At 36.8% G+C, this 24,510-nt stretch overlaps 1 protein-coding gene across 2 annotated transcripts in view; it reads left to right on the forward strand.

Annotated features, from left to right (window-relative positions):
* Lrpprc (leucine rich pentatricopeptide repeat containing) overlaps positions 1-24,510 on the forward strand; it is a 93,888-nt gene that overhangs the window by 6,996 nt on the left and 62,382 nt on the right. For both annotated transcript variants that reach the window (XM_048353017.1, XM_048353018.1), the window contains exons 2-12: positions 7,814-8,013; positions 9,763-9,885; positions 11,508-11,629; positions 11,736-11,794; positions 12,796-12,882; positions 13,566-13,692; positions 14,004-14,148; positions 14,436-14,581; positions 14,858-14,963; positions 15,046-15,153; positions 21,847-21,965. In XM_048353017.1, coding sequence (XP_048208974.1) covers positions 7,814-8,013; positions 9,763-9,885; positions 11,508-11,629; positions 11,736-11,794; positions 12,796-12,882; positions 13,566-13,692; positions 14,004-14,148; positions 14,436-14,581; positions 14,858-14,963; positions 15,046-15,153; positions 21,847-21,965 — 1,342 coding nt within the window. The remainder of the gene's footprint in view (positions 1-7,813; positions 8,014-9,762; positions 9,886-11,507; positions 11,630-11,735; positions 11,795-12,795; positions 12,883-13,565; positions 13,693-14,003; positions 14,149-14,435; positions 14,582-14,857; positions 14,964-15,045; positions 15,154-21,846; positions 21,966-24,510) is intronic.

Below are 24,510 nucleotides of genomic sequence, written 5' to 3' on the forward strand. Positions count from 1 at the left end.
TCCTCTACCACAAAACAGATGTGACTGCTCCTTTGTGAAATACCACAGGATTGCATTCCTCTCTTACAGACAGGACAGCACTTTCATAATAGGTATAAATTTAATAAGTACACATTTTCTAAATGTATTCATCATACACATATTTCATCATCTGTAGGTTGATAGTACAAACTGAGTCTTAGAAAAGTAAAGTAATTTTTAGCCAGGTCTCAAGTTGAGATTCTGTGATTCTAAGACACTGTGATTCTAAGTGTTTTTAAATATGTTGTGTTTTAGATGTTAAGGGAATAGCAATATGGATTCTGAAAAATCTTGCTTCATATTACATCATAGGTCCTAACCAAAGTCCATCATACTACTCTTCAGCACTTCACAGCAAAGGAAGACATCCCTTTGGCCTAGAAGAGCCTGATAGGAGGGGATATATAGATAGAATGGATTGGTATATAAAGCCAAGAATCTGTTACCAAGTGTCAGCCAGCTGCCTAGTAGCTTTCTAGCCTGAAATTCTGTGACTACCATAAAACTGCAGAAAACCTAAATTTGGTGAGACTTTTTGGAGAATCAGGCTTATACTACTACTTTAGAAAGTTCATTGTTAGCTTTCAAGTTTTAAAAACAGCTAACAAATGTATTCAACTATTTAGAGCAGTTCTTTACTGAGCACTGCTTTGTTAGTCTTATGTTGATTTCTCGTTATCTTCGTAAGGTGTTTCTGTTGTGTTTTTTTAATTGTATTTTTTTTTTTGGCCAGTCCTGGGCCTTGGACTCAGGGCCTGAGCACCATCCCTGGCTTCTTCCTGCTCAAGTCTAGAACTCTGCCACTTGAGCCACAGCGCCCCTTCTGGCCGTTTTCCATATATGTGGTGCTGGGGAATCGAACCGAGAGCTTCAGGTGTAGGAGGCAAGCACTTGCCACTAGGCCATATTCCCAGCCCCGTGTTTTTTTAATTGTAAAGGTGATATATAGAGGGATTACAGTTCCAAAAGTAAGGAAATCAGTACAATTTGTGTTGAATATTGTTACCCCCTTTCATTTTCTCCCACTACCCTTCCCCCTAAGTTCCCCCCCCCCCCCAAGTTGTAAAGTTCATTTCCAAAATAGTGTTTTTATATCATTGTTGCATTAGTTCATGCTTTGTCCTGTGTCTCACCATTTCTGTAATTCCCCTTTCCATATTCAAATCAGGTAAGTTTTTATACAATACAAAGGGTACGGAAATGAAAAACAATGACAACGGGGTAAACTAAAGGAAAAATAAATGAAGCAAATAACTGCATACAGTATACTTAGAAAAAAACCCTCTTGTTTTCATATCTTGTAGTTAATTTCAATTAGCATCATTTTATAAGGTCATATGTACATAGCTATTGAACTTTTATGATGCTCTGCTAGAACTATCCTAGACATATACTAGTTATTACAAATAAGGGAAACCAATAAGAATGGCCAGTAGACACATGAAGAAATGTTCAACATTTCTGGCCATAAAAGAAATGCAGATCTAAAGAACATTGAGATTCTACCTCACCCGTTAGAATGGCCATTATCAAGGAAACAAATAATAGCAGATGCTGCTCGAATGTGTCCAAGAGGGAACAGTACTGTTGATAGGAGTGTAAACTTGTTCAACCACTGTGGAAAGCAGTGTGGAGGTTCAGTCTCATGAGTTGCAGGATTTTTTTTTTATAGTGGCTTTTAGTGTTGAGCTCTAATTTTATTCTACTGTGGTCTGAGAGAATGTAGTGAATAATGTCAGTATTTCTGAATTTGTACAGATTTCATCTGCAAGTTTTATAGGCTGAAATTCCAACTGTCTGCTTTTCTACCAACACTATCACTACTGGATTTTGAACTCATAGCCTTGTGGTTGCTAGGCAAGTTTTCTACCACATCAATCCAATCTTCTCTGCAGAAGGCTGAGACCTGAGGACCATAGTTCAAAACCAGCATGAGCAAGAAAGTTCATGAGAATCTTCTTTCTAAATTAACTACACAAAAAGCTGGAAGCAGAGCTATGGTTCAACTGGTAGAGCGCTAGCCTTGAGCACAAAAGCTCAGGGACAGTTCAAGTCCTAGGAATGGCACCAAAAATAAATAAATAATCTTGCTCTGCAGAACTACAGAAACCCTAGTAAATAAGTAAATGAATGAATCTTTCCATGCAGTGCTGTATTTAGCACTTTATCATATTAGTTAATTATCGCCATTAATATTCCTGTAAAATAAATCCTGCTATCCCCTGAATTTTAGGCTTAGGGAATATTTTGCGAGACTGTAAGAAAATCTGAGAATTAGTAATTTGTGTGAACAGAAGTTATTTCTCAAGAATTTAAAAGTCTAAGATGGACAAGCTGCCCTCTGACAAGATCCTTCTTTGTGCATCATTGCATGATAGCAGGCAGAAGAGCAAGACAACCCATTCCTCAAAGCCATTTTGAAAAGACATTAAACACAAAAGTAGACCTCCTAAGTCCTGTATATCTACATATTATTTTGTTGTTGTTGTTGTTTTTCCAGTCCTGTGGCTTGAACTCAGGACCTGGGCGCTGTCCCTGAGCATCTTTTGCTCAAGGCTAGCACTCTACCACTTGAACCACCGCGTCACTTCTGGCTCTTTCTGTTTATGTGGTACTGAGGAATTGAACCCAGGGCTTACTAGGCAAGCATTCTACCACTGAGCCACATTCCCAGCCCATACTACATATATACATACTACATACTATTAGGATGGTAAATTCTAACATCAGTTTTAGAGGGAACAAATATTAATCCATATCATAGTGGAAAAAGTTGCAGAATGGAGAAAATATGGCTAAAGTCATACATCTTTTAAATAACAGAACTTGAACTTAGTCCAGTGGTGGACATGAACAAGCCTGTGCTTTCACTTATCAGGGCATTTCTACCAGCCATATAGCCTCCTCTTCTCTATAAAATCTTGTTTACAAGTGTTTGTAAAAACAATACATACTCCAGTAGGACATATACAGAGTGTTAAGTAAACCTTTTGGGTATGCTTTTGTATCATTCTTGCATGGGACTGTCAACAAATTGTATTGAGGTGGTCTGGGTTTTATTAAGTCAGATAGGGCTCTTATTTCTTTTCCTTCTCCATTGCCCACTCTAGTCCAATCTGTCACATGGATTATTGTAACACTTAACCTAAAACCTTTAAATTATAGTGGCTTCTTCTGGTAGCTAGCTAGCTTTCTTTTTCAAAATAAATAGTAAGATTGTGCCACAGTCTGCTTATAAACTTTTCACAGAATCAGATATAGTTCTGTACTTGGTATAAAATCTGTACCTCAAAATCTCATCTGCTTACCTTCAAGTCCATGAAGTAATCTTGTCTTTTCTTTCCAGCTTTGTCCTTGGTGTCATTTGATGCTCACTTACTTGACTGTTTTGCCCTGCCTGGAATACTCACCCTCTACCATCTAAATATCTGTTTCTTCTCATCCTTAGTCCCGTCATTTAAATGTCACCTTCCTTACACCTTGGTCTGAAGTAGAGCCTTGGTGTTACTCTTTATCACAATTCCTAGTTAATTTTGTTCATCATTCCACTACATTTGGTTGGTTTTTTTTTAAGTTTAATTACCAGTTTACTCAAAATGTGCTCTATTTTTAAATTCATAAATAAAAGAACTTAAACTTATTGTGATGAAGGTAAGAAACAAGGGTAGGATCTTAATGAGGGAGCAACATGAAAAAAGATGGGTTTGGGGATGATTGATCTGACAAGTTGAAGTCTGAGAGAAAGAGCTTACAAGAATCCATGTGTAGAGGATTGGAAAGAAAGACACTTAGGGACTCAACAGAGGGATGCAAACAGTGAGCAGTAAAATAATTACTAGTATGGTAAATACTTCAAAAAAGTATATTATAAATAGTATAAGAAAAGAGCTATCATGCCATGAGAAGACATGGTAGAACCTGGGTTTTAAATTGCTACATGTAAGAAGCCAATCTGAAAAGGGTACATACTTTATGATGTAACTATATGGTGTTCTGGAAAAGGCAAAAGTAGAGAGACACTTAAAAAGACCAGTGTTTGCCAAGGCTTCAGAAGAAAGGATAAAGGGATGACTAGGCCATTTTTAGGGAAATGACATTTTTTTTTTTTTTTTGGCCAGTCCTGGGCCTTGGACTCAGGGCCTGAGCACTGTCCCTGGCTTCCTTTTGCTCAAGGCTAGCACTCTGCTGCTTGAGCCACAGCGCCACTTCTGGCCATTTTCTGTATATGTGGTGCTGGGGAATCGAACCCAGGGCCTCATGTATACGAGGCAAGCTCTCTTGCCACTAGGCCATATCCCCAGCCCCGGAAATGACATTTTGTATGATATTGTGATGGTGAATAAATGCCATGTCTTTGTCACTCTTTAGTTATAAACACACAGGGTGAATCATAATGTAAAGCATGTACCTTAATAAGGTACCGTTAAGTTTTGTAACAAATGTAGGACAGAAGGCAGGATGTTAATAGGGAAAGCTATAGGATAAAGAATGTATATGGGAGCTGTACTTAACGTACATTTTTCTGTAACCCGAAAATGCTCTAATAAACTATAAATATATCTGTTTTGTTGTTGGTTGTGGGCCTTGAACTCTGGGCCTAGACACTGTGCCCGAGCTCTGAACTCTACTTCCAGTTTTCTGGTGGTTAATTGGAGATTAATTGGAAAGTCTCATGGACTTTCTTGCCTGGGCTGGCTTTGAGCTGCAATCCTCACATCTCAGTCTCCTGATTAGGATTATAGGCGTGAGCCACCAACACCCGGCTTATAATATATTCTTTATAATATCAAAAATAGTTCAGGCTTGAAGTTCTAAGTGTATTTATAGTAATCTGATCTTTGCACCTTTTGGTTTTTTTGTGGTCTGGGACCTTACCACCACCACCATAATTTTGTGCAGAAAACTGAAAAGTAGCTCTTTTACATGTCAGCTATTACCAGAGGAAATTCATGGATACCCTATTATTACTGTTGAGTGCCAGAGTCTCAGGAGGTAACCTGAGGCATTTAACTCAAAATCATGAAGGAACTTTTACTAATGATAGTTGAGTGATGTAATAAAATCATTTTCCCTTATGTAATTGCATCAATTTTGATCATTAGAATTTGGAGGCAGAGTGTTCCAACTTGTGAAGCCTGGTAGGTAGGCTCCTACTTTGTGTAGATTCACCATAATTAGCTGGGTCGCTTTTCTTTTGATTACAAAACATCTATTGCTTGGGGGTTGTGGAGTCCTTGTTTTCTTCAGGTGTGTCAGAGTGAATTTATAAAGAAAATCTGGCCGGGGGATAACTTTTCCAGCATGGTTATGATCCCAGCACCAAAAGTAAGCTCCAGACTGTATAACTAATATATAATGCAGTGGAGAATCCTTTGATTAAATATGTATCCTTCCCTAACCCCAATTTCTGTTATGGTAGATTGATGTTTCCACTAAGGCCAAACATACTAGATGTGGCGACTTGACTTCATAAACAAGTACTTTGTAAGAAAAATTAACTTGAGAAGGTTCATGCTCATTTGCATACAACTGGCAAGAATACCACTCTGAAAATTCTATATTAGTTTTCTTTTTTACTCGCTTACATTAGTTATACTGAAACAGATTTCATTGTTAGTCAATTTTTGTTGTTAGGTAGTATTACACACTCAACTGAACTTTGAACTCTTAGGGGTGATGTAAAAATAACACTATCAGGGCATAGTTTAGTGACAGCTGATTCAGTAACAAATATATGTCCACAAAAATCTTCGGAAAGTAAAGGATAAATATGTATCTTCTCTAGCGCGTAAGAAACTTTAATCAGTTGATTATCTGCAATGTGCTAAACATTAGGGTTTTTATAAAGATAAGCCATTGTAGGCTGGGGATATTGGTGTTTTTTGTTTGTTTGTTTGTTTGTTTGTTTTAAAGATAACTGACTTGTTTGCTTTAATGTCTGCATTTTCCCTAGTATTTTTCAATTTGTGTTTTATGTTGGTGAGATCATTGGCACTCCAATGGTTATGCCTTTTAAATATATATTGGTATTGGGTTGAACTTGGCACTTCACACTTAAAAACATTAACAATTACTTATGACTGGTACTCTGCCATGCCTCCAGTCTGACATTTTGTTGTTAATTGGAGATAGAATGTCCTGGACTTACTTGTTGGCCTGGGTTGACATCGAACCATGTTCCTTTGGATCTTCGCCTCTCCAGTAGCTAGGATTACTGGTGTGAGCCATGCAGTCTGTGCTTTACTTATAAACTCAATATACTTTGAAAAAGTATATTATAAATAGTATAAGAAAATAATATTTAGTTACACATGGTGGCTGTTATAATTAAGATATTTGGAATAAATGTGTATATCTCCAAGAATTATAAGTGTTATCTGTTAAAAAATAATAGGCATCTAAATTGAAATAAAGGCTGAAAGTTCAAACATTTGGGATGGGGCTTTCTTTACTCACAAGGACTATTTTTTTTTTTTTTTTTTTGGCCAGTCCTGGGCTTGGACTCAGGGCCTGAGCACTGTCCCTGGCTTCTTCCCGCTCAAGGCTAGCACTCTGCCACTTGAGCCACAGCGCCGCTTCTGGCCGTTTTCTGCATATGTGGTGCTGGGGAATCGAACCTAGGGCCTCGTGTATCCGAGGCAGGCACTCTTGCCACTAGGCTATATCCCCAGCCCACAAGGACTATTTTTTATTAAAGTCTGATATTAGTAATCAGGTATAGCCTATATTCCTACAGTTTAGAATGCCTCTGATCTCGTGTTTTGGAACATGTGGGTACAAATTAAACTGTTTATTAATAAAATACTGAGTGTTGTAAGGATTGTATGGTCTTTATAAACATATGTGCTAGTCTATATACTAATCCCTAATTTTCTCTCTTCACTTAAAATTAATATTTCAAATCAGAAAGTCATTGTTTACATGATATATTAATAGTTTCAGTTGATTACTTAAAATGAGAGAAATGTACACTCAGCATTTTAACAGATGCAGAAAGTTAAGAATTAGACAACTTAGCAGTGATTTGGGCCTGAATGATCCTGTAAAAAAAAACCTAAAAGTGTGTGATTTTAACTTGAAATGAACTTAACTAATTGTTCCAAGTTAAGTAAGCTTACGGTTTAAATTTTAGGGCTGGGGATATGGCCTAGTGGCAAGAGTGCTTTTCTCGTATGCATGAGGCCCTGGGTTCTCTTCCCCAGCACCACATATACAGAAAATGGCCAGAAGGGGCGCTGTGACTCAAGTGGCAGAGTGCTAGCCTTGAGCAAGAAGAAGCCAGGGACAGTGCTCAGGCCCTGAATCCAAAGCCCCAGTACTGGCATGCATGCATAAATAAATAAATAAATAAATTTTAAACTCATAAATCAGCTTATGCTCAGAAAACATTTAATGATTTTCAGAATTCTGAGTATTTTAGGCCTTTTGTCTCATTTATAGAAGGAAAAACTAACAAACTACTCCATTTTCCTTCATTAACCTAGTTTTGTTACGGGTGACTTAAGCACACTATTTTGTCTTAGTTTGACATGATCCCATGTTGAAGGTTTTTAAGATGTTCTCAGTTACTCAGATCACTATGCTTACTGTGTTTATATGTATGATTTTATTAAGGCAAAAGTAAAAACCTATCCTACTAGTTAAAACTTCTGACTCTTTTTGGTATTGCATTGTGATTTTAGGTGTTTAATAACTAATAACTTCATATAAAGTTTGCTCAGAAAGATCTAGACTTTATTTAGTCTTACTTTGTTTATTACTAGTTTATTACTAATTGTGTTTCTATTTATAGAGATCTGCTAAGCCAAACCAGACTGTATTCCATTGTTGCTGAAAAAAAGAGTGTTCTTCAAGAGGAGCCTACTATTTCTCCTACTAGGAATGCCAAGCAATTTGATTGGGCTCTAATGAGACTGGATAATTCTGTCCGAAGAACTGGCCGAATTACAAAGGGGCTTCTGCAAAGAGTCTTTGATCGCACATGTTGCTCAGGTAATTTAGGAATTTTGTTCAGAAAATTGAGCTTTTTAATTAGCATTCATTTGGACACAAGCTAAGCTCATCAAAAAGGGTATTATTTAGTATTTTAGGTGTTTTATATGTACATAATCTTACTGTTAGTCCAATTTATCTAGACAAAGTTTAGAGTAATTAAAGCATTTTGTTTTAGATGTTTATTTCAAAATCAGCAAATAACAATAGTCTTTACTTTCCGTAATTACTAGGAATAGAGTTGGTAAATTGTTGTGGAAGATATTTTTTTAACCTTCATGTTGGTTTTCCTAAAATGATTTCATATGATAGATTTCCAGCTAGATTATCATTTCCCTTCAGTTTTCAGATAGCTGCTAAAATCAATGTGGATCACATATTTGATGATCTGATGGAAGCTGTAGTTTTCTTCTGCTTTTACCTCCACTCCTGCTTATAAAAAACAAACATGGAAACGGGCATGCATGCAGTTTAAGAAGATTTACTAAGCTTTTTGAAACCTTTTTGTGCTCATAGGCATTGTTCTAGAATTTGATGCTGAGACATACCAAAGAAATATCAATTAGAATTATAACAATTGCATTTAAGGGCTATTTTAATAATTTTCTCCATTCTATTCAGTTTATCACCAGAATGAAATTTTAAACATTTCCTTCATTGTGAAAGGAAAGTGCCTCCTCTCTCTCATCCCCTCAACCTCCCCCCTCTTACCATTTCCAGTCCTTGGGAGCCAGCAGTGTATTTCTTGCCTGTGTAGGTTTTCTATTTTGGATAGCTCATATAAATTGAATTGTACAGTAAGTGCTTGCTTTTGCTTTTATTCTTTTATTTATTTATTTTTGGCCAGTCCTGGGGCTTGGACTCAGGGCCTGAGCACTGTCCCTGGCTTCTTTTTTGCTAAGGGTAGCACTCTGCCATTTGAGCCACAGCGCCACTTCTAGCCTTTCCTATATATGTGGTGCTGAGGAATCGAACCCAGGGCTTCAAGTATAGGAGGCAAGCACTCTTGCCACTAGGCTATATCCCAGCCCTGTTTTTGCTTTTAAAAGTAAGCCTTCAGGGGCTGGGGATATAGCCTAGTGGCAAGAGTGCCTGCCTCGGATACACGAGGCCCTAGGTTCGATTCCCCAGCACCACATATACAGAAAACGGCCAGAAGCGGCGCTGTGGCTCAAGTGGCGGAGTGCTAGCCTTGAGCGGGAAGAAGCCAGGGACAGTGCTCAGGCCCTGAGTCCAAGGCCCAGGACTGGCCAAAAAAAAAAAAAAAAAAAAGTAAGCCTTCAGGGATGTGTAGGTAAATATTATACATATGGGAAGAAAGAAGTTTATATTATTCCATAACTGATCATAAACTTGAAATCCATGAATTTATATTATATTGCTTTGTATCTTTTTCATAAGATTCTGAGAAATTAGCTTTTGAATTATAACAAGCTCTCCTTAGAAAATAGGTTCTCAGTAGTCATGCAGATTACATATATTTTGTAGCCTTAAGATTCATCCAGAAATTAAAATTTGAGCTTGTAAATTTTAGTAACATTGTAGATTTGCATTATTTGTAGATAGGCTCAATATTATCTTTGAGCCAGAGATTTTATGGATTTTCATGGAGATTTTGTGGATACTTGTAATTTGATGGATCTCTTTGAGAAACCAGAAGATTTTGAATATTTATCAATACAGATTTAAGCCTGATATTTATGTACATTATTTGTACTGTTACACATTCTCTGTTAACTTTTTCTGTAGATAACCCAAGTGGAAATCAAGCCTTGCTTCTGTTGCGCAGCTGTGGTTCTCTCTTGCCTGAAGTGAGCCTACTGGAACGGACAGAATTTGCTCATAGTATATGGGATAAACTTCAGAAATTGGGTAAGACTGTTTTAATGTATAAACAAAGTGTATATTTTTTCCCTATTCATTTGTAAGTATTTCTTTATATTACTACTGTAATTTAATATTTGGAAAGATACTTGATTTATAATCTTGGTAATATGTTTTATTTGGTGAGTTACAGTGACACCTAGGGGCATTAAGAATAGAATAGGTTTTTTTTCCCCCAGAGCTGAGGACCAAACTCAGGGCCTTGTACTTGCCAGACAAGTACTCTTCCACTGAGCTAAATCCTCAGCCCCTAGAATAGTTTTTCTTTTTAATATAAAAAGTATTATGACTTTTGTAAGTGAAAAAGAAAAAATATAGAAAGATTTGTAGAAGTTATAACTGCAGGTACAATTGGGCCACGCAGTGTCATTTCTTAGTGTCATAACTCAAAAATTGAAGGTGGGACTGGGAATGTGATTTAGTGGTAGAGTGCTAGCAAGCATGAAGCCCTGGATTAGGTTCTTCAGTACCACATACACAGAAAAAGCTGTAAGTGGTGCTGTGGTTCAAGTGGTAGAGTGCTAGTCTTGAGCAAAAAGAAGCCAGGGACAGTGCTCAGGCCCCTTAGTTCAAGCCCTAGGGCCAGCGAAACAAAAAACAAAAACCAAAAAACCCAAAACAAAATGAAGGTGCTCTCTACAACAAAAATAGATTCAGAATGATGTGTACAGTATACTACTATTTTGAGGCATTGGTTTTTTTTTTAAATATTCATGTGTATACTTCTAGATAAACACAACATAATTTTTACTCTATACCTTTTTTTTTTGGCCAGTCCTGGGCCTTGGACTCAGGGCCTGAGCACTGTCCCTGGCTTCTTCCCGCTCAAGGCTAGCACTCTGCCACTTGAGCCACAGCACCGCTTCTGGCCGTTTTCTGTATATGTGGTGCTGGGGAATCGAACCTAGGGCCTCGTGTATCCGAGGCAGGCACTCTTGCCACTAGGCTATATCCCCAGCCCCTACTCTATACCTTTTTATACTTCATGTTTTAAGTATTACTATTAAGAATCAGGTTCACCTTTAATAAATTCATATATACATATATGATCTTGATAAGGAACACTGTATAGTGGCATTTTACAGTTTTCAGGTTACACCATGTTTTTCCTGATGCATGACCATCAAGTCATGAGTAGATAGTATAGGCTGAGTGGGCATCCTAATTGCTGTGGCCTTAGGCAATATGAACACAGAAAGAAAATCTAGGGTGTTAGCATTCAAGAAATGGTATTCAACAGCTGAAGATAGAATAGATCTTTAAACACAGGCTTGGAATGGCCTGGTAAGGAAATTTAAAAAAAAAAAAAAGAAAAAGTCACTACACTTCTACTTGTATAAAGAAGCTGCTTTTATAATCTATCTGTAATGTGGTGAAGTCTGCTTTATGTAGACAAATCTTTGTCAACATTTTCTAATAGGAAGATAGTATTATGTTTCATAAGAAAAAAACTTAGATCATATGGCCTTTTTGCCTATAATTATATAGTAATTATTTCTAAAGTGATAATTTCATTCTTTTTGTTTGTTAAATTTTGATACACATTCTGGTTATGATTACAAATATGATTTTAGTTGCTTTGCTAAATTTTGGATCAAATTTTCTTTTAGGTACTGTGTATGATGTTAGTCATTACAATGCTTTACTTAAAGTCTATCTTCAAAACGAATATAAGTTCTCACCTACTGATTTCTTGACAAAAATGGAGGAAGCAAATGTTCAACCAAATCGAGTAGGTAGTTGCTACTGTGACTATTGATTAATCATGCCCATGTTTTTTTTTTAATCATGTCCATTTTTTTAACTCAAAAAAATAAATTGTGTTATTGCATTGACAGGTGACATACCAAAGGCTGATTGCTGCTTACTGTAGTGAGGGAGATATTGAAGGTGCCAGGTATGGATCTCTATAAATGTAGGTCTTTACAAATAAATTTATAGATTTTATAAATTGAATCATCTTTTTTTTTTTTGGCCAGTCCTGGGCCTTGGACTCCGGGCCTGAGCACTGTCCCTGGCTTCTTCCCGCTCACGGCTAGCACTCCGCCACTTGAGCCACAGCGCCGCTTCTGGCCGTTTTCTGTATATGTGGTGCTGGGGAATCGAACCTAGGGCCTCGTGTATCCGAGGCAGGCACTCTTGCCACTAGGCTATATCCCAAGCCCAAATTGAATCATCTTTAAAGATTCTTCTTCAAGGGCAATTCAGAAGTGTTTTAAGGAAGCAAATTTAATAATATGACTTAGATCAAATATAAAGCTATAAGCAAGTGCTAGTGGCTTGTTCTTGTAATCCTAGCTACTCAGGAGGCTGAGAGCTTCAAAGCCAATCTAGACAGGAAAGTCTGTGAGACTCTTATCTCCAGTTAATCACCAAAAAGCTGGAAGTAAGATCTGTGGCTTAAGTGGTATAGCCTTCAGCATAAAAAGCTCAGTGATAGCACCCAGGGCCTAAGGTCAGGCCCCAGGACAGGCACAAAAGAAAAAGTAAATACATAAAGCTGTTATATAAGAAGGACAAATGAGTTTAAAAAGTTGTCTTAATTTAAATGCTTTATTGGAGCATCTGTATAGAATCATTTTACTTTTTTAAATTACGAATATTTTCTGCAGGAAATACATGTAAAAATGTTTTTGTTGGGGCTAGGAATGTGGCCTTGTGGTGGAGTGCTTGCCTTGCATGCATGAAACCCTGGTTTTGATTCCTCAGCACCACATAAACAGAAAAAAGCCAGAAGTGACACTGTAGCTCAAGTGGTAGAGCGCTAGCCTTGAGCAAAATGAAGCCAGAGACAGTGCTCAGGCCCTGAGTCCAAGCCCCAGGACTGCTTCCTCCCCGCCCCCAAAATGTTTTTGTTATATACTTCTAAGGAGTATCTTCTTTTTTCTTTTATTGCAGCAAGATTCTTGGATTTATGAAAACTAAGGATCTTCCAATCACAGAGGCGGTGTTCAGTGCTCTTATTACAGGGCATGCTAGAGCTGGGTAAAGTTGACATGAGGTTTTGGTTCTTCAAGGGGTTCTAGTCACAGAAAATTATTGTAGATAATCTAGTTGTGGTGGTGAATGATGTGGAGGGAAGGTTATTAGTAGGATTGTAGTTTGAGGTTGCCCGTGGGAAAAACTATAAGGCACTACCCAAAAATGAACTAAATTGTCCTACCACCAAAAAAAGATATTTATACCTTCCAGAGAAAGTCTGGAATATATGACGTAGAATGTAATGGTGTTTTTATAACTTACTCTTGAATTTCATGAAACCTTTTTTTAATGATTCAGCTTTAAAAAAATGAAGTCTTCATCAAAGTAACTGCATTTATAAAGTTTACTAACTGTCCAGGAAAATACATTTTTTTATGAGTAATTTACTACATGCTTGAAAGTAAGTAAAGCACATAATATACTTAGTGTAAGAGAGTATGTTATTTAATGTTTATTATACAATGTATTTGGAAAAGAACATACCTATAAAAATTTCAGATGTTTATAGTTTTTATCACTTCCAAATCATACTAGTTTATATTTGTAATGATCATTTTTGACACTAATTCACTTTAGCACTTAAGTTATTGATTTTAATAAGCATAGGTAATATATTTTAGATGGAATAATTATATTGCATTAGCAGGTATAGTGATCTGTTTTATTTTATCTGAATACATATATAGAGATATGGAGAATGCTGAAAATATTCTTACAGTGATGAAAGATGCTGGAATTGAGCCTGGTCCAGACACATATGTAGCATTATTGAATGCATATGCCGAGAAGGGTGACATTGACCATGTAAAGCAGGTATTATCATGGAAGTAAACATTAAAATCATTTTTATATACTTGTGTTGTGCTTTATGTTAAGCACAAAAGTAGTTTTCTGTTTTTAAAGATGCCTCCTTGTAAGAAATAGTCTTTAATGGAAAATCCTTAGGGTACTTTGATGTTGATAAATAACTTATTGTTGAAATAGAATATTTCCTGTTCTATGAAACAGTCTAAAATTACTATTAGGTGGCATTTATTCTAATTATTTGGATTTGATATTTAATGTATTTTAATTCTTAAAAACACTTTCTAACATTGTATTCTAATATCTGGAACTATTTGTAGACTCTGGAGAAGGTGGAGAAGTCTGATCTTTACCTCATGGACCGTGATTTATTGCAAGTTATCTTTACCTTCAGTAAAGCTGGACATCCTCAGTATATCTCAGAAATTTTGGAAAAAATTACCTATGAAAGAAGATATATTCCAGGTAGTTTTAAACTTTGTGTTTGCATGGTTTTTGTCAGAAATCTAAATTATTATTATTAGTTACATGTTGGGAAGGGCATTCTCTAACAATGGGGAATTGTGATAAGTAAAGTAGAACTTATTTAAAGTCAGAATTTTATTAAGCTAAAAAATGGAAGTTAATAAGAGAATAAAGTGTTTTATTTAAGCAGACTTATTTTAGTGTTTATAATTCGCAGTATTTTCTTTAAGTTGATTGTACTACCTAAAGATGACTTAGTAACAGAAGATGTTTTTGTTTTCTTTCAGATGCAATGAACCTCATTCTGCTTTTAGTCACAGAGAAACTGGAAGATGTAGCCTTGGAAATTTTATTAGCGTGCCCTGTATCAAGAGAAGACAATTCGGCTGACTTTGGCAGTTTCTTCCTACGACATTGTGTGACTATGAATACGGTATTCTGTCCATTTTAAATTTGTAGATAATTTAATAGGCAGTGCAATAAGATTCTTTAAAATAGAAGAAAAATCTATGAAGTTAAGCTAATTGTAAGCATTATAAAAAGCCTTAGTTTTTGTTGTTGTTGTTGTTGTTACTGTTTTTGCAACACTTTTGGACACATAGCAAATAAGAGGCTCAGATATTTTTATCCCACAAGTGCAAAGTTGTTTGCAGCAAGGGAAGTGGTGGATATTTACCCATATAACTGATGTGACTTTTTTTTCTCGTAGCCTGGAGAGAAGCTGATCAACTACTGTAGGAAGTTAAAGGAAGTCAAGTTGCACAGTTCTCCTTTGCAGTTCACACTCCACTGTGCTTTAACAACCTATAAAACTGGTACTATTTTCTTTTGTTAAAACTAACAACCATACAGATTTTGTCAAGGCAGCTTCATGGTATTTTATGTCATCTTTTTCAGATTTGGCAAAAGCTCTAATGAAGGCTTTGAAGGAAGATGGCTTTCCTCTCAGAACACACTATTTCTGGCCATTGCTAGTTGCACATAAGAAGGAGAAAAATGTTCAAGGTTAGCTTTTGTCTCTTATTGATTTGAAATGGATCAGAGAATCAGTTTAAGTACACGTACATATACTTGAATTCTTAGGGAAAGTATACTGATTCTTGAATATTAGATATCACGAGAAGGTGAAAGTATATTATTTACACAATAGATATTAATAAAAACTTTATTTTTATTTGTTTGTAAGTTACTAAAATTCTAAAGAATATCACGATGTACTTTTTCATCCTAATTTCATTTCTTGGTTCATCTCTGATCTTTATGTTCCAACCAGGGAGTATAGTTATAAAAAGCTCATTTATTGTAAGGTTTTTGAAAAATACTCTTCAGTATTTGAAATTAGTTTGTCTATCCTTACTAAAGTTGCATATAATCACACTCATGAAAACAAAAAGTATGGCTATTTTCTTTGTGGGCCAGTCTTTTCCTTAACTGAGCTTCGTTACAATAATAGGAAAAGCAAGAAAACTTAACTGCAAAATGAGTGCTCATGACCTGACAGCCTGCTGATTGAAGGACAGAAATGCTCAATCTTTCAGCTCCTTAAGTACATTTAAGCATTTAGCATACTTTTTCCTTGTACACATGGGATGTCTATAGGATATGAATAAGAACTGAACAAATATTAAATTTTAGAGTACAGTATCTAATTCTTTGGTTTGCATTATTGGTAATTCAGAAAGAGTAGTTTCATAAAAAGATGCTTTTAACAGAAGTACTTCCCCCTTGGGGAAACAAAAAAATGGTCTTTTTCATTTTATCTCGAAGTATAATGTGCTTTGGAATGAGATGCAGAGTTGTTAGTGTGACACTGGGTGACAAACAAAATGCACAAACAACAAAAAAGTGCTTTTAGCAGACTTTCATATTGCAATTTTATTTTAAATATATAGCTGTCTTCTGGCTTAAAGGAAGTAGTGAAACAACTATTCCCTAATTGTTTCTGGCTATAAAAGTCTCTAAATCCTTTTTAGAAAAATCTTTGTGAAAACAATATGCTAGTTGATTAACTCTTTGTGTGTTTTCCAGTTCAGAAAGCTCTGAGAGGTAACCTTGAGCCCAGTGTTTTTGAATCACACAAAGTTTATATCAAACTCTTTGGTCATGTTGATATTGTTTATCTTTATACAGATCTGAAAATACGTTTTCTACCCTATTGAAATGTTTGTTTAAATTGGCTCTTCTCAACCATATGACAGCAGCTAGAGTTGAATCGGTTACTCCATTGTTATTACTTAGTAAACATAAAAGCTTTAGACACTTTTTCTAGTTAGAGCTAGAAAAACCTACTTAGTAGAAAAGGGACTTTGTCTTGAGTCTTTCTTAGAATCTCTGTATTTACAGATTTCAGAGGTACCTTATTTAGAGCTTATATTGCATTAGTAAAGGAATCAAGAACCATGAAGGATTCAGAGATTTTAGGTTCTGCATTTGTCTGTCAATGGTTCAAGAAATTCCTTTTCTTTTTTTTTTTTTTTACTGAGAAATAATTGGTTTGAGAAGATGGGAGATTGTTAATTTTGTTTTTAAGAACTCCTTTCTCCTTTGCACAAGATGCTGAAAGATAGGAAAATATGTAATCTTGAGTCTTATTTCATGTAATAGGGAAAGTAACAATAGTGATTTGTTGTTGTTGTGCCAATACTGTGGCTTGAACTTAGGACCTTGCAGGTTTTTCACTCACCACTGGTGCTCTACCACTTGAGCCATTCCTCCAGCCCAGCATTTGTTGGTTAATTGGAGGTGGACACTCACAAACTCTTCTACCCTAGTTGATTTCGAATACTGATCCTCCAGGTCTCAGCCTATTGAGTAGCTAGGATTATAGTTGTGAGCCCCTGTCACCAACTTATGTGTGCTCTTTGTAGTTTTGTCTATGGTTAGAAAAAACATTATTTGTGTAATGGCTTTGTTCTTTGTCCAGTGATAAAAGGTAATGGCTGCAGGGGTGGAAGACATACAAGAGTGTTCCATAAAGAAGAAAGCAAACCTTTAAGGAAATCAATCATATTTGGAGTTCAGATAGAACTGAACCATGTGTTTTAAACAATAGGATGATCAAATGTTTATTGAATTTTTCTGGGGGCTATTTACCCATCAGTAATCTCTAAGAAAGATTCTTCTGCCTTCCTCATTCATAGTTCATCTTACTTTGTGTGTGTGTGTGTGCGTGTGCATGCACGTGTGCATGTGTGCATGCATGCATGTGCTTACCAGTCCTGGGACTTGAACTTACGGCCTAGGAGCTGTCCCTGAGATTTTATGCTCAAGGCTAGTGCTCTACCACTTTGAGCCACAGCACTATTTCTGGATTTTTGATAGTTAATTGGGATAAGAATCTCATAGACTTCCTGCCCAGGCTGGCTCTGAACTGTAATCCTGCACTCTTAGTCTCCTGAGTTGCAAGGATTACAGACATGAGGCACTGACACCCAGTTTACTAACATTTTCTCTGTGGCACAAGTAGACATGTAGCCAGTTGGAATTTTTTTTTCCCAGCAACTTTAAATGAGGTAAACCCAGAATGAACAGAGATCTACATCCTTTAGTTTAGTTAGAAAATGACACGTTGATCTGAAGGTGTACCAGTTGAATTAGAGGTAACTTACTTTTCAAAAATTAAGACTTTGCCTCTTAATTAAGTGAGCATATTAGGTAGAGTATAGAAGTCACATGGAGCAGATAATCATACTGGAAGTTAAATGATCTCTTTCCTGATCATTAGAACTATTCCAATTATTACAGAGCTCCTTGAGTTGACCCTTTTCTCTGGGTTTATGAACTTTCTTGACCATTGAAATACCTGAGTGCTTATTTACACACACACACACACACACACACACACACACACACACACACACACACCCTACACTTACACTTGCTTGTAGGGCATGAACTCAGGGCCTGGGTGCTATCTCTAAGCTCTTTTGCTTAAAGCTAGTGCTCTACCACTAGGAGCCCCAGTGCCACTTTTGGGTTTCTGGTAGTTAATTGGATTTAAAAGTCTCATAGACTTCCTGCTTGGGCTTGCTTTGAACAACAGCCCTCAGATCTCATCCTAGGATTACAGGTATGAAGGTATGAGCCACCAACGCCTAGCAATTATTTTGTTTATGTTTTCTGTGCTCACATAGAAATTTCTAAACCATTTTTACCTAAGCTAGTATAAGATATATCTTTGTTTTTAAAAAAAAATCAAGCATGCTAGCTAGCACATACTTGTAACCCTAGTTACTGGGGAGACTGACGCAGGAGGCTCACAAGTTGGGAGATAGTCTAGGTATTTTGGTGAGACCCTGTCGAATCGTTTTAAAAATATGGGATATGAATGTAGCTCATTAGTGGAACATTTGCTTAGCATGTATGAGGCACTCATTACATTTCTTAGTACTAATTTCAAAAAGTAAATTGCGTTTACTTATGAGAATTTATATAAATTGAGCAGCTCAATCATATTTTCCTCCTTCCTCACGAGAACTTCCCCCCTTTCATCTGGCCATAGTTACTAAAGTTGCTCTAGGATGCCCAGGGGACTAACTGATGTCACCTGAGTGGAGGGCAGAAGACCAGGTTTTCTGAGACTTGCTATATGTAATTTTAGTTAGAAGCTTATGTAAGCTAAAAAATGGCAGCAGCATGAATTCTTCCCACTCTCAGTATTATTGGGAAAATTAAGAGTTGTAGAATGAAGTATTTGAGGCATCGATGTTAGGGTAAAGTGTTTGGCATTGAATAAATTGCAATCAATTTACTGGAATCAATTTTCAGACTTAAGAAAATCTGTTGTCTAGGGAAGTTGAAAAATTTAAAGGACGCATACAAGTACTCAAAGTGGTCACTATGCTGTACAGTAAGTCTTTTTTTTTTGGCCAGTCCTGGGCCTTGGACTCAGGGCCGGAGCACCGTCCCTGGCTTCTTCCCGCTCAAGGCTAGCACTCTGCCACTTGAGCCACAGCGCCGCTTCTGGTCGTTTTCTGTATATGTGGTGCTGGGGAATCGAACCTAGGGCCTCGTGTATCCGAGGCAGGCACTCTTGCCACTAGGCTATATCCCCAGCCCTGTACAGTAAGTCTTTTGAACTTATTTTTCTTAAAACTGGAAATTTTTATTTTTTATTCTTTTTTCTTTTTTATTTTTTTGGTTTTTTTTGGCCAGTCCTGGGGCTTGGACTCAGGGCCGGAGCACTATCCCTGGCTTCTTTTTGCTCAAGGCTAGCACTCTGCCACTTGAGCCACAGCGCCACTTCTGGCCGTTTTCTGTATATGTGGTGCTGGGGAATTGAACCCAGGGCCTCATGTATAGGAGGCAAGCACTCTTGCCACTAGGCCATATCCCCAGCCCCAACTGGAAATTTTCATTCTTGTACCAGTACCCATACTTTTCTGGTAGTCACCTTTCTATTTCCTCTGAAATAGAAAAGTGAGTTCGATTTTTTTTTTTTAAGCTTCTACATATACGTGAGATCATTCAGTATAGTTATGTGTTACTTAACACTGGAATTATATTATAAGAAATTTGTCACTAGCCTATTTCATTCCTGTGCAAGCATAAAGTTTAAGGAATCCAAATGGTATAGTTTTCTATACACTGAGGTTATATAGATCAACCTTTTTCTCCTAGGCTGGAAAGGGGACAGGATTGGGATACAATGGTAATCACAGTATCAATAGGCAATAGGAATTTTTCAGCTCCCATATTAAGGAACCACCATTGTATGTATAATCTGTTATTGATCAAAGCATCATTGGAGCCAGGCACCAGTGGCTCACGCCTATAAGCCTAGCTACTAAGGAGGCTGAGATCTGAGGATCCAGCCCAGGGAGCAACCGGAAGTGGTGATGTGGCTCAAGTGGTAGAGGGCTAGCCTTGAGTTGAAATGCTCAGGGACAGCTCCCAGGCCCAGCCCCACAGCCACCCCACCCTCCAAATCACTGAAATATATAAAACTATCTTTTTCTGTTTGTGGTATATTTCACTTAGCGTGTTATTGTTTCACTGCTTTCCTTCCTTCCTTTTCCTTCTTCCCCTCTTTCCTCTCCCTGCTTTTTCCTTCCTTTAAAAAAATTTTTTTATTAAGTAGTTTTACAAAGAGGTTACAATTTCATGAGACAGGTTATGAATGCAATGAATCTTGATCAGTGCTGCCCGTTCTATCTTTTCCCCTCATTAATCCCCTTCCAATTCCTACCCTGAAGTTATACAGTTCAGCTTTTACATAATGTACATTGAATATAATGACTTGTTTCCTCACCTTTCCTCTCACCATTTGTGTGCCCTAACATTCCACTCCCTCAACATGTTTTCACATGTTTCCTCCTTTCTTTTTTTCTGACATTTTCACTATGTAGACCTGCTGTCTTTGAACTCTTGATCCTCCGGCCTCCACTTCCAGAAGGCTGTGATTGCACGTTATGTGCCACATAGCTTGGCTTTTCTGTTCTTTTAGGGGTAAATAACTTTACACACATGCACATGTACCATATTTTTTAATCTATTCATTTGTCACCTGGATGTTGTTGCTCCCATTTCTTGACTGCTGTGAAAGTGCTGGTAAACATTTGAGATAGTGATTTTCTTTCCTTAGTATATTTGCTCAGAAATGAGATTGCTAGGTTATATGATAGTTACATTTTTAAGTTTTGAAGAACTGTATGTATGATTTTCCATAGTGATTAAATTAATTTACACCCCCACAAAGCATATTAGAGCTTTTTTCTCCACCACATCCTCACCAGCATTAGTTTTTTACCTTTTTGATTATGTGTGTGTGTGTATGCGCGCATGTGTGTGTACATACATATGTTTCCTTTTTGCAGTGGTGGTGACTAAACTCAGGGCCTCAAAAATGTTAGGCAGGCATTCCTTCATAAGCCTGTTGAGCATTTTTTATGTCATCTTTAGAGAATATGTATTTAGGTCCTTTGTCCAATTTGTTGTTAGTTTGCCAGTCCTGAGGCTTGAACTCAGTGCCTGAGCACTGTCCCTAGCTTCTTTTTGCTCAAGGCTAGCACTCTACCACTTGATGAGCCACAGCAGTACTTCCAGCTTTTTCTGTCTATGTGGTGCTGAGGAATTGAATACAGAGCTTCATGCGTGATAGGCAAGTATTCGACCACTAAGCCACATTCCCAGCCCCCATTTTTTCATTCTCCTAGTCAAAATGCTGAGTCGTTTTTCACCTGTGATTTAGAAATTGATTAAACTAAACTGATTTCTTTGTGATGGTGCTGTGGTTTATTATAAAGACTTTGCACTTGTCTATCACTTGAGCCATATCTCTAGTCCTGGTTTCTATTGATTATACTTGAGGTAGGATCTTGTTGCCTGTGCTTGAGCCTTTGATCTGCCTACTTTAGTTTGGCTTATTTTTGGCTTGGATTAAAGTTGTACACCATTGCCTCCAGCTCCCTTCCATAGAGATGTAATCTGTTGGATTTCACTGTACCAGCTGGTCTGTGAGTATAATTTTTCCCAATCTCATCATCCCACATAGTTTAGGACAGCAGGCAGGTGCCACTGCATGCAGTTATAGGTTGAGAAGGGTTCTCTCAAGCTTTGCTTCCCAGGCTGGCTTTCAACTCTTATCTTTCTGATCTCAACCTCCCAATTAGCTTTGATTCTAGATTTGAACATTTGTGCCCAGGTCTGACCCGAATGTATTCCCAAGTTCTTCATTTCTGCTTCTATTGTATGTTTCAGGTATAATTGATGTTCTCAAAGTAATGCACGAATTTGGAGTAGATCCTGATCAAGAGACATATATAAATTATGTCTTTCCATCCTTTGATAGTGTAAAGTCAGTACGTGCTCTTTTGAAGGTGAGTACAAGTATGATTTATTCTCAGAATTAAAGAGAATATCTTTTTACTTCATGTTTGGATGGTGGTCATTAAAAAAAAAAAAGCCATTGAACTGAGGACTAAAATTGGTCTTGTGTGGCACAGTTTTCTAAAGCTCTGTAGATATAGTAATTAGTATAACATGTATTGTGGTTTACCATAAAAGGCAAACCAACACTTTATTAACAGTACATTCTATTTTTCTGAACAAAGAAATTCTTTGACTTCAAAGCATTGCTATCCTGAAATGTATTTATTGTCCCATCAGATAGGCAAGGTGTTGATAAATCAAGACATTTATAGAACTTGACCTGGACAGTCCAAGAATTGCCTTTTCTATTTTCAGAATAAAATGCTATATAATTAAGAACAGCATGGAACAGTGCCAAATGTTTATTAAGAAGTGGTTTGCCCAGTAGATGTGTTATATCTGCAGCTATTCTCATGATTCTTTGAGTTTTCTAAAAATGTTAGGTCACTTTTTGTACTTATAACCTGACTTATGGAATTGTAACCTCTTTGTACTACTTCATAATGAAAAAAGAAAAGAAAATCCTTAAAAAAGAACCATGAGATTATGGTGATAAGTACATGAAACAATATCATAGGTAATCAACAAATTTACTGTCATTAGTACTAATGAAAAGAGGAAAATGCAAACAAACAAAACAAAACCAACCCACAAACAAAACAAAACTTTCCACTCACACACAGTAAGACCAAAGGAGGATACTCTTAGGAGAGAAATACAAAGTCATAGTGCCTGTGTGTATTTGATCATATAAAATATTCATTGACATTAACTCCAGGAAATGGAAAAAAAGAGGTTTTTTTCTTTGTTAAAAAAAAACCCACCTTTCTACATATTCTTTCATTTTTAAATTTTGTTTTATTTTATTGTAAAGGTGATGGATGTACAGAGGGGTTATAGAGACATAAGTGAGGTAATGAGTACATTTCTTATCCAACCTTGTTAACCACCCCCCCCCCGTTTTCTCCTAGTTTCCTCTCCTCTCTACATAGTCTTTTGCAAATTTTTTTTTCTTTGCAGAAATACAACCTGAAGTCCAATGTTGTGTTATTATTTTTGCCTTCTCATTAGTGATCTATTGTTGGGAGAACCAGATCTAATTTGGAAACTAAATTAGGTTATATTCAAATTTTGTGCCCTAAATTTGATTCTATTCTCCTTTCAGTTATCTAATTCTTCACTGTTAAGAATTGTTGGTTCAGAAATAACTATTCTGTCAAAAGCTTAATAGAATCATAGTATTGAATGCTGCTTTATCATTAGATACATACCGAAACAATTTTCATAACTTTCTAAGAATTCATGAATACTCATTGATAAACTAAAAAAAAAGTAGTGTTAACATAACTCACAGCACTGCTTTTTTTTTTTTTTTTTTTTTGCCAGTCCTGGTTCTTGGACTCAGGGCCTGAGCCCTGTTCCTGGCTTCTTTTTGCTCAAGGCTAGCACTCTGCCACTTGAGCCACAGCGCCACTTCTGGCCATTTTCTGCATATGTGGTGCTGGGGAATTGAACCCAGGGCCTCATGTATATAAGGCAAACACTCTTGCCACTAGGCCATATCCCCAGCCCACAGCACTGCTTTTAATGTAGTCATTTTTGCTTAACATATATATTCTTTCAAATGTGAGTGTGCATAAGACATCTCTTAGCAAACAGTGGATTATAGAGCTAGGCATGTTTGTACATGCCTGCAATCCCAGATCCTCTGAATGGAGGATAGGAGAATCACAGTTCAACACTGACAAAAGCATGAAAACCTGTCTGAAAAACAAAGCAAATAGAAAGAAATATGACTAATGTAGTAGAACACCTAATACAAGGCCCTCAGTTCTGTTCTAGTTCTCAGTTCTCAGTTCTGTTCCTAGTTCTCCCCCCCCCCCCCCGCCCGCCAAGGTAATGTACATGATTCATGTTATTCAGCAAGCTACTTGTTTTCATTTGGTATCTTTCCAAGGTAATACTAATTCTACGAATTATTTTGTAAATAATAAGCTATAGCTTATTTTCATTCATTGCTTATGTATTATCATGGTGGTTTTCAATATTGTACTGTCATAAAATGATTCAATAAATATTTGAGGCTAAAATTTGTTTTTTTATAGTTATTAAACAAGTAATGTTGGAACAAATGATGAACCACTTGGAGTTAAATAAGTCTGATCCTAGCCAAGCACTGTGCCTCATGCATGTAATCCTAGCTATTCAGAAGATTTAGATCTGAGGATTGTGGTTTGAAGCCAACTTGAGCAGGAAAGTCTGTGAAACTGTTCTCAATTAACCACCAAAATCTCAAAAGTAGAGTTGTGGCTCAAGTGATAGAGTGCTATCCTTGAGTACAAAGGCTCAGTGACAGCACCTAGGCACTGAGCTCAAGACCCAGGACCAGCACACAAAAAAAGGAAGTCTGGTTCATACTTGCTGTATCTTCCAAAATGTTATTTTAGTTCTCTGTATTGAATTTTTGTGCTGTCCTAAAAGAGAAAATTGTTG

This window comes from Perognathus longimembris, chromosome 8 (genome assembly GCF_023159225.1).
Source record: "Perognathus longimembris pacificus isolate PPM17 chromosome 8, ASM2315922v1, whole genome shotgun sequence".
Lineage (NCBI taxonomy): Eukaryota > Metazoa > Chordata > Mammalia > Rodentia > Heteromyidae > Perognathus > Perognathus longimembris.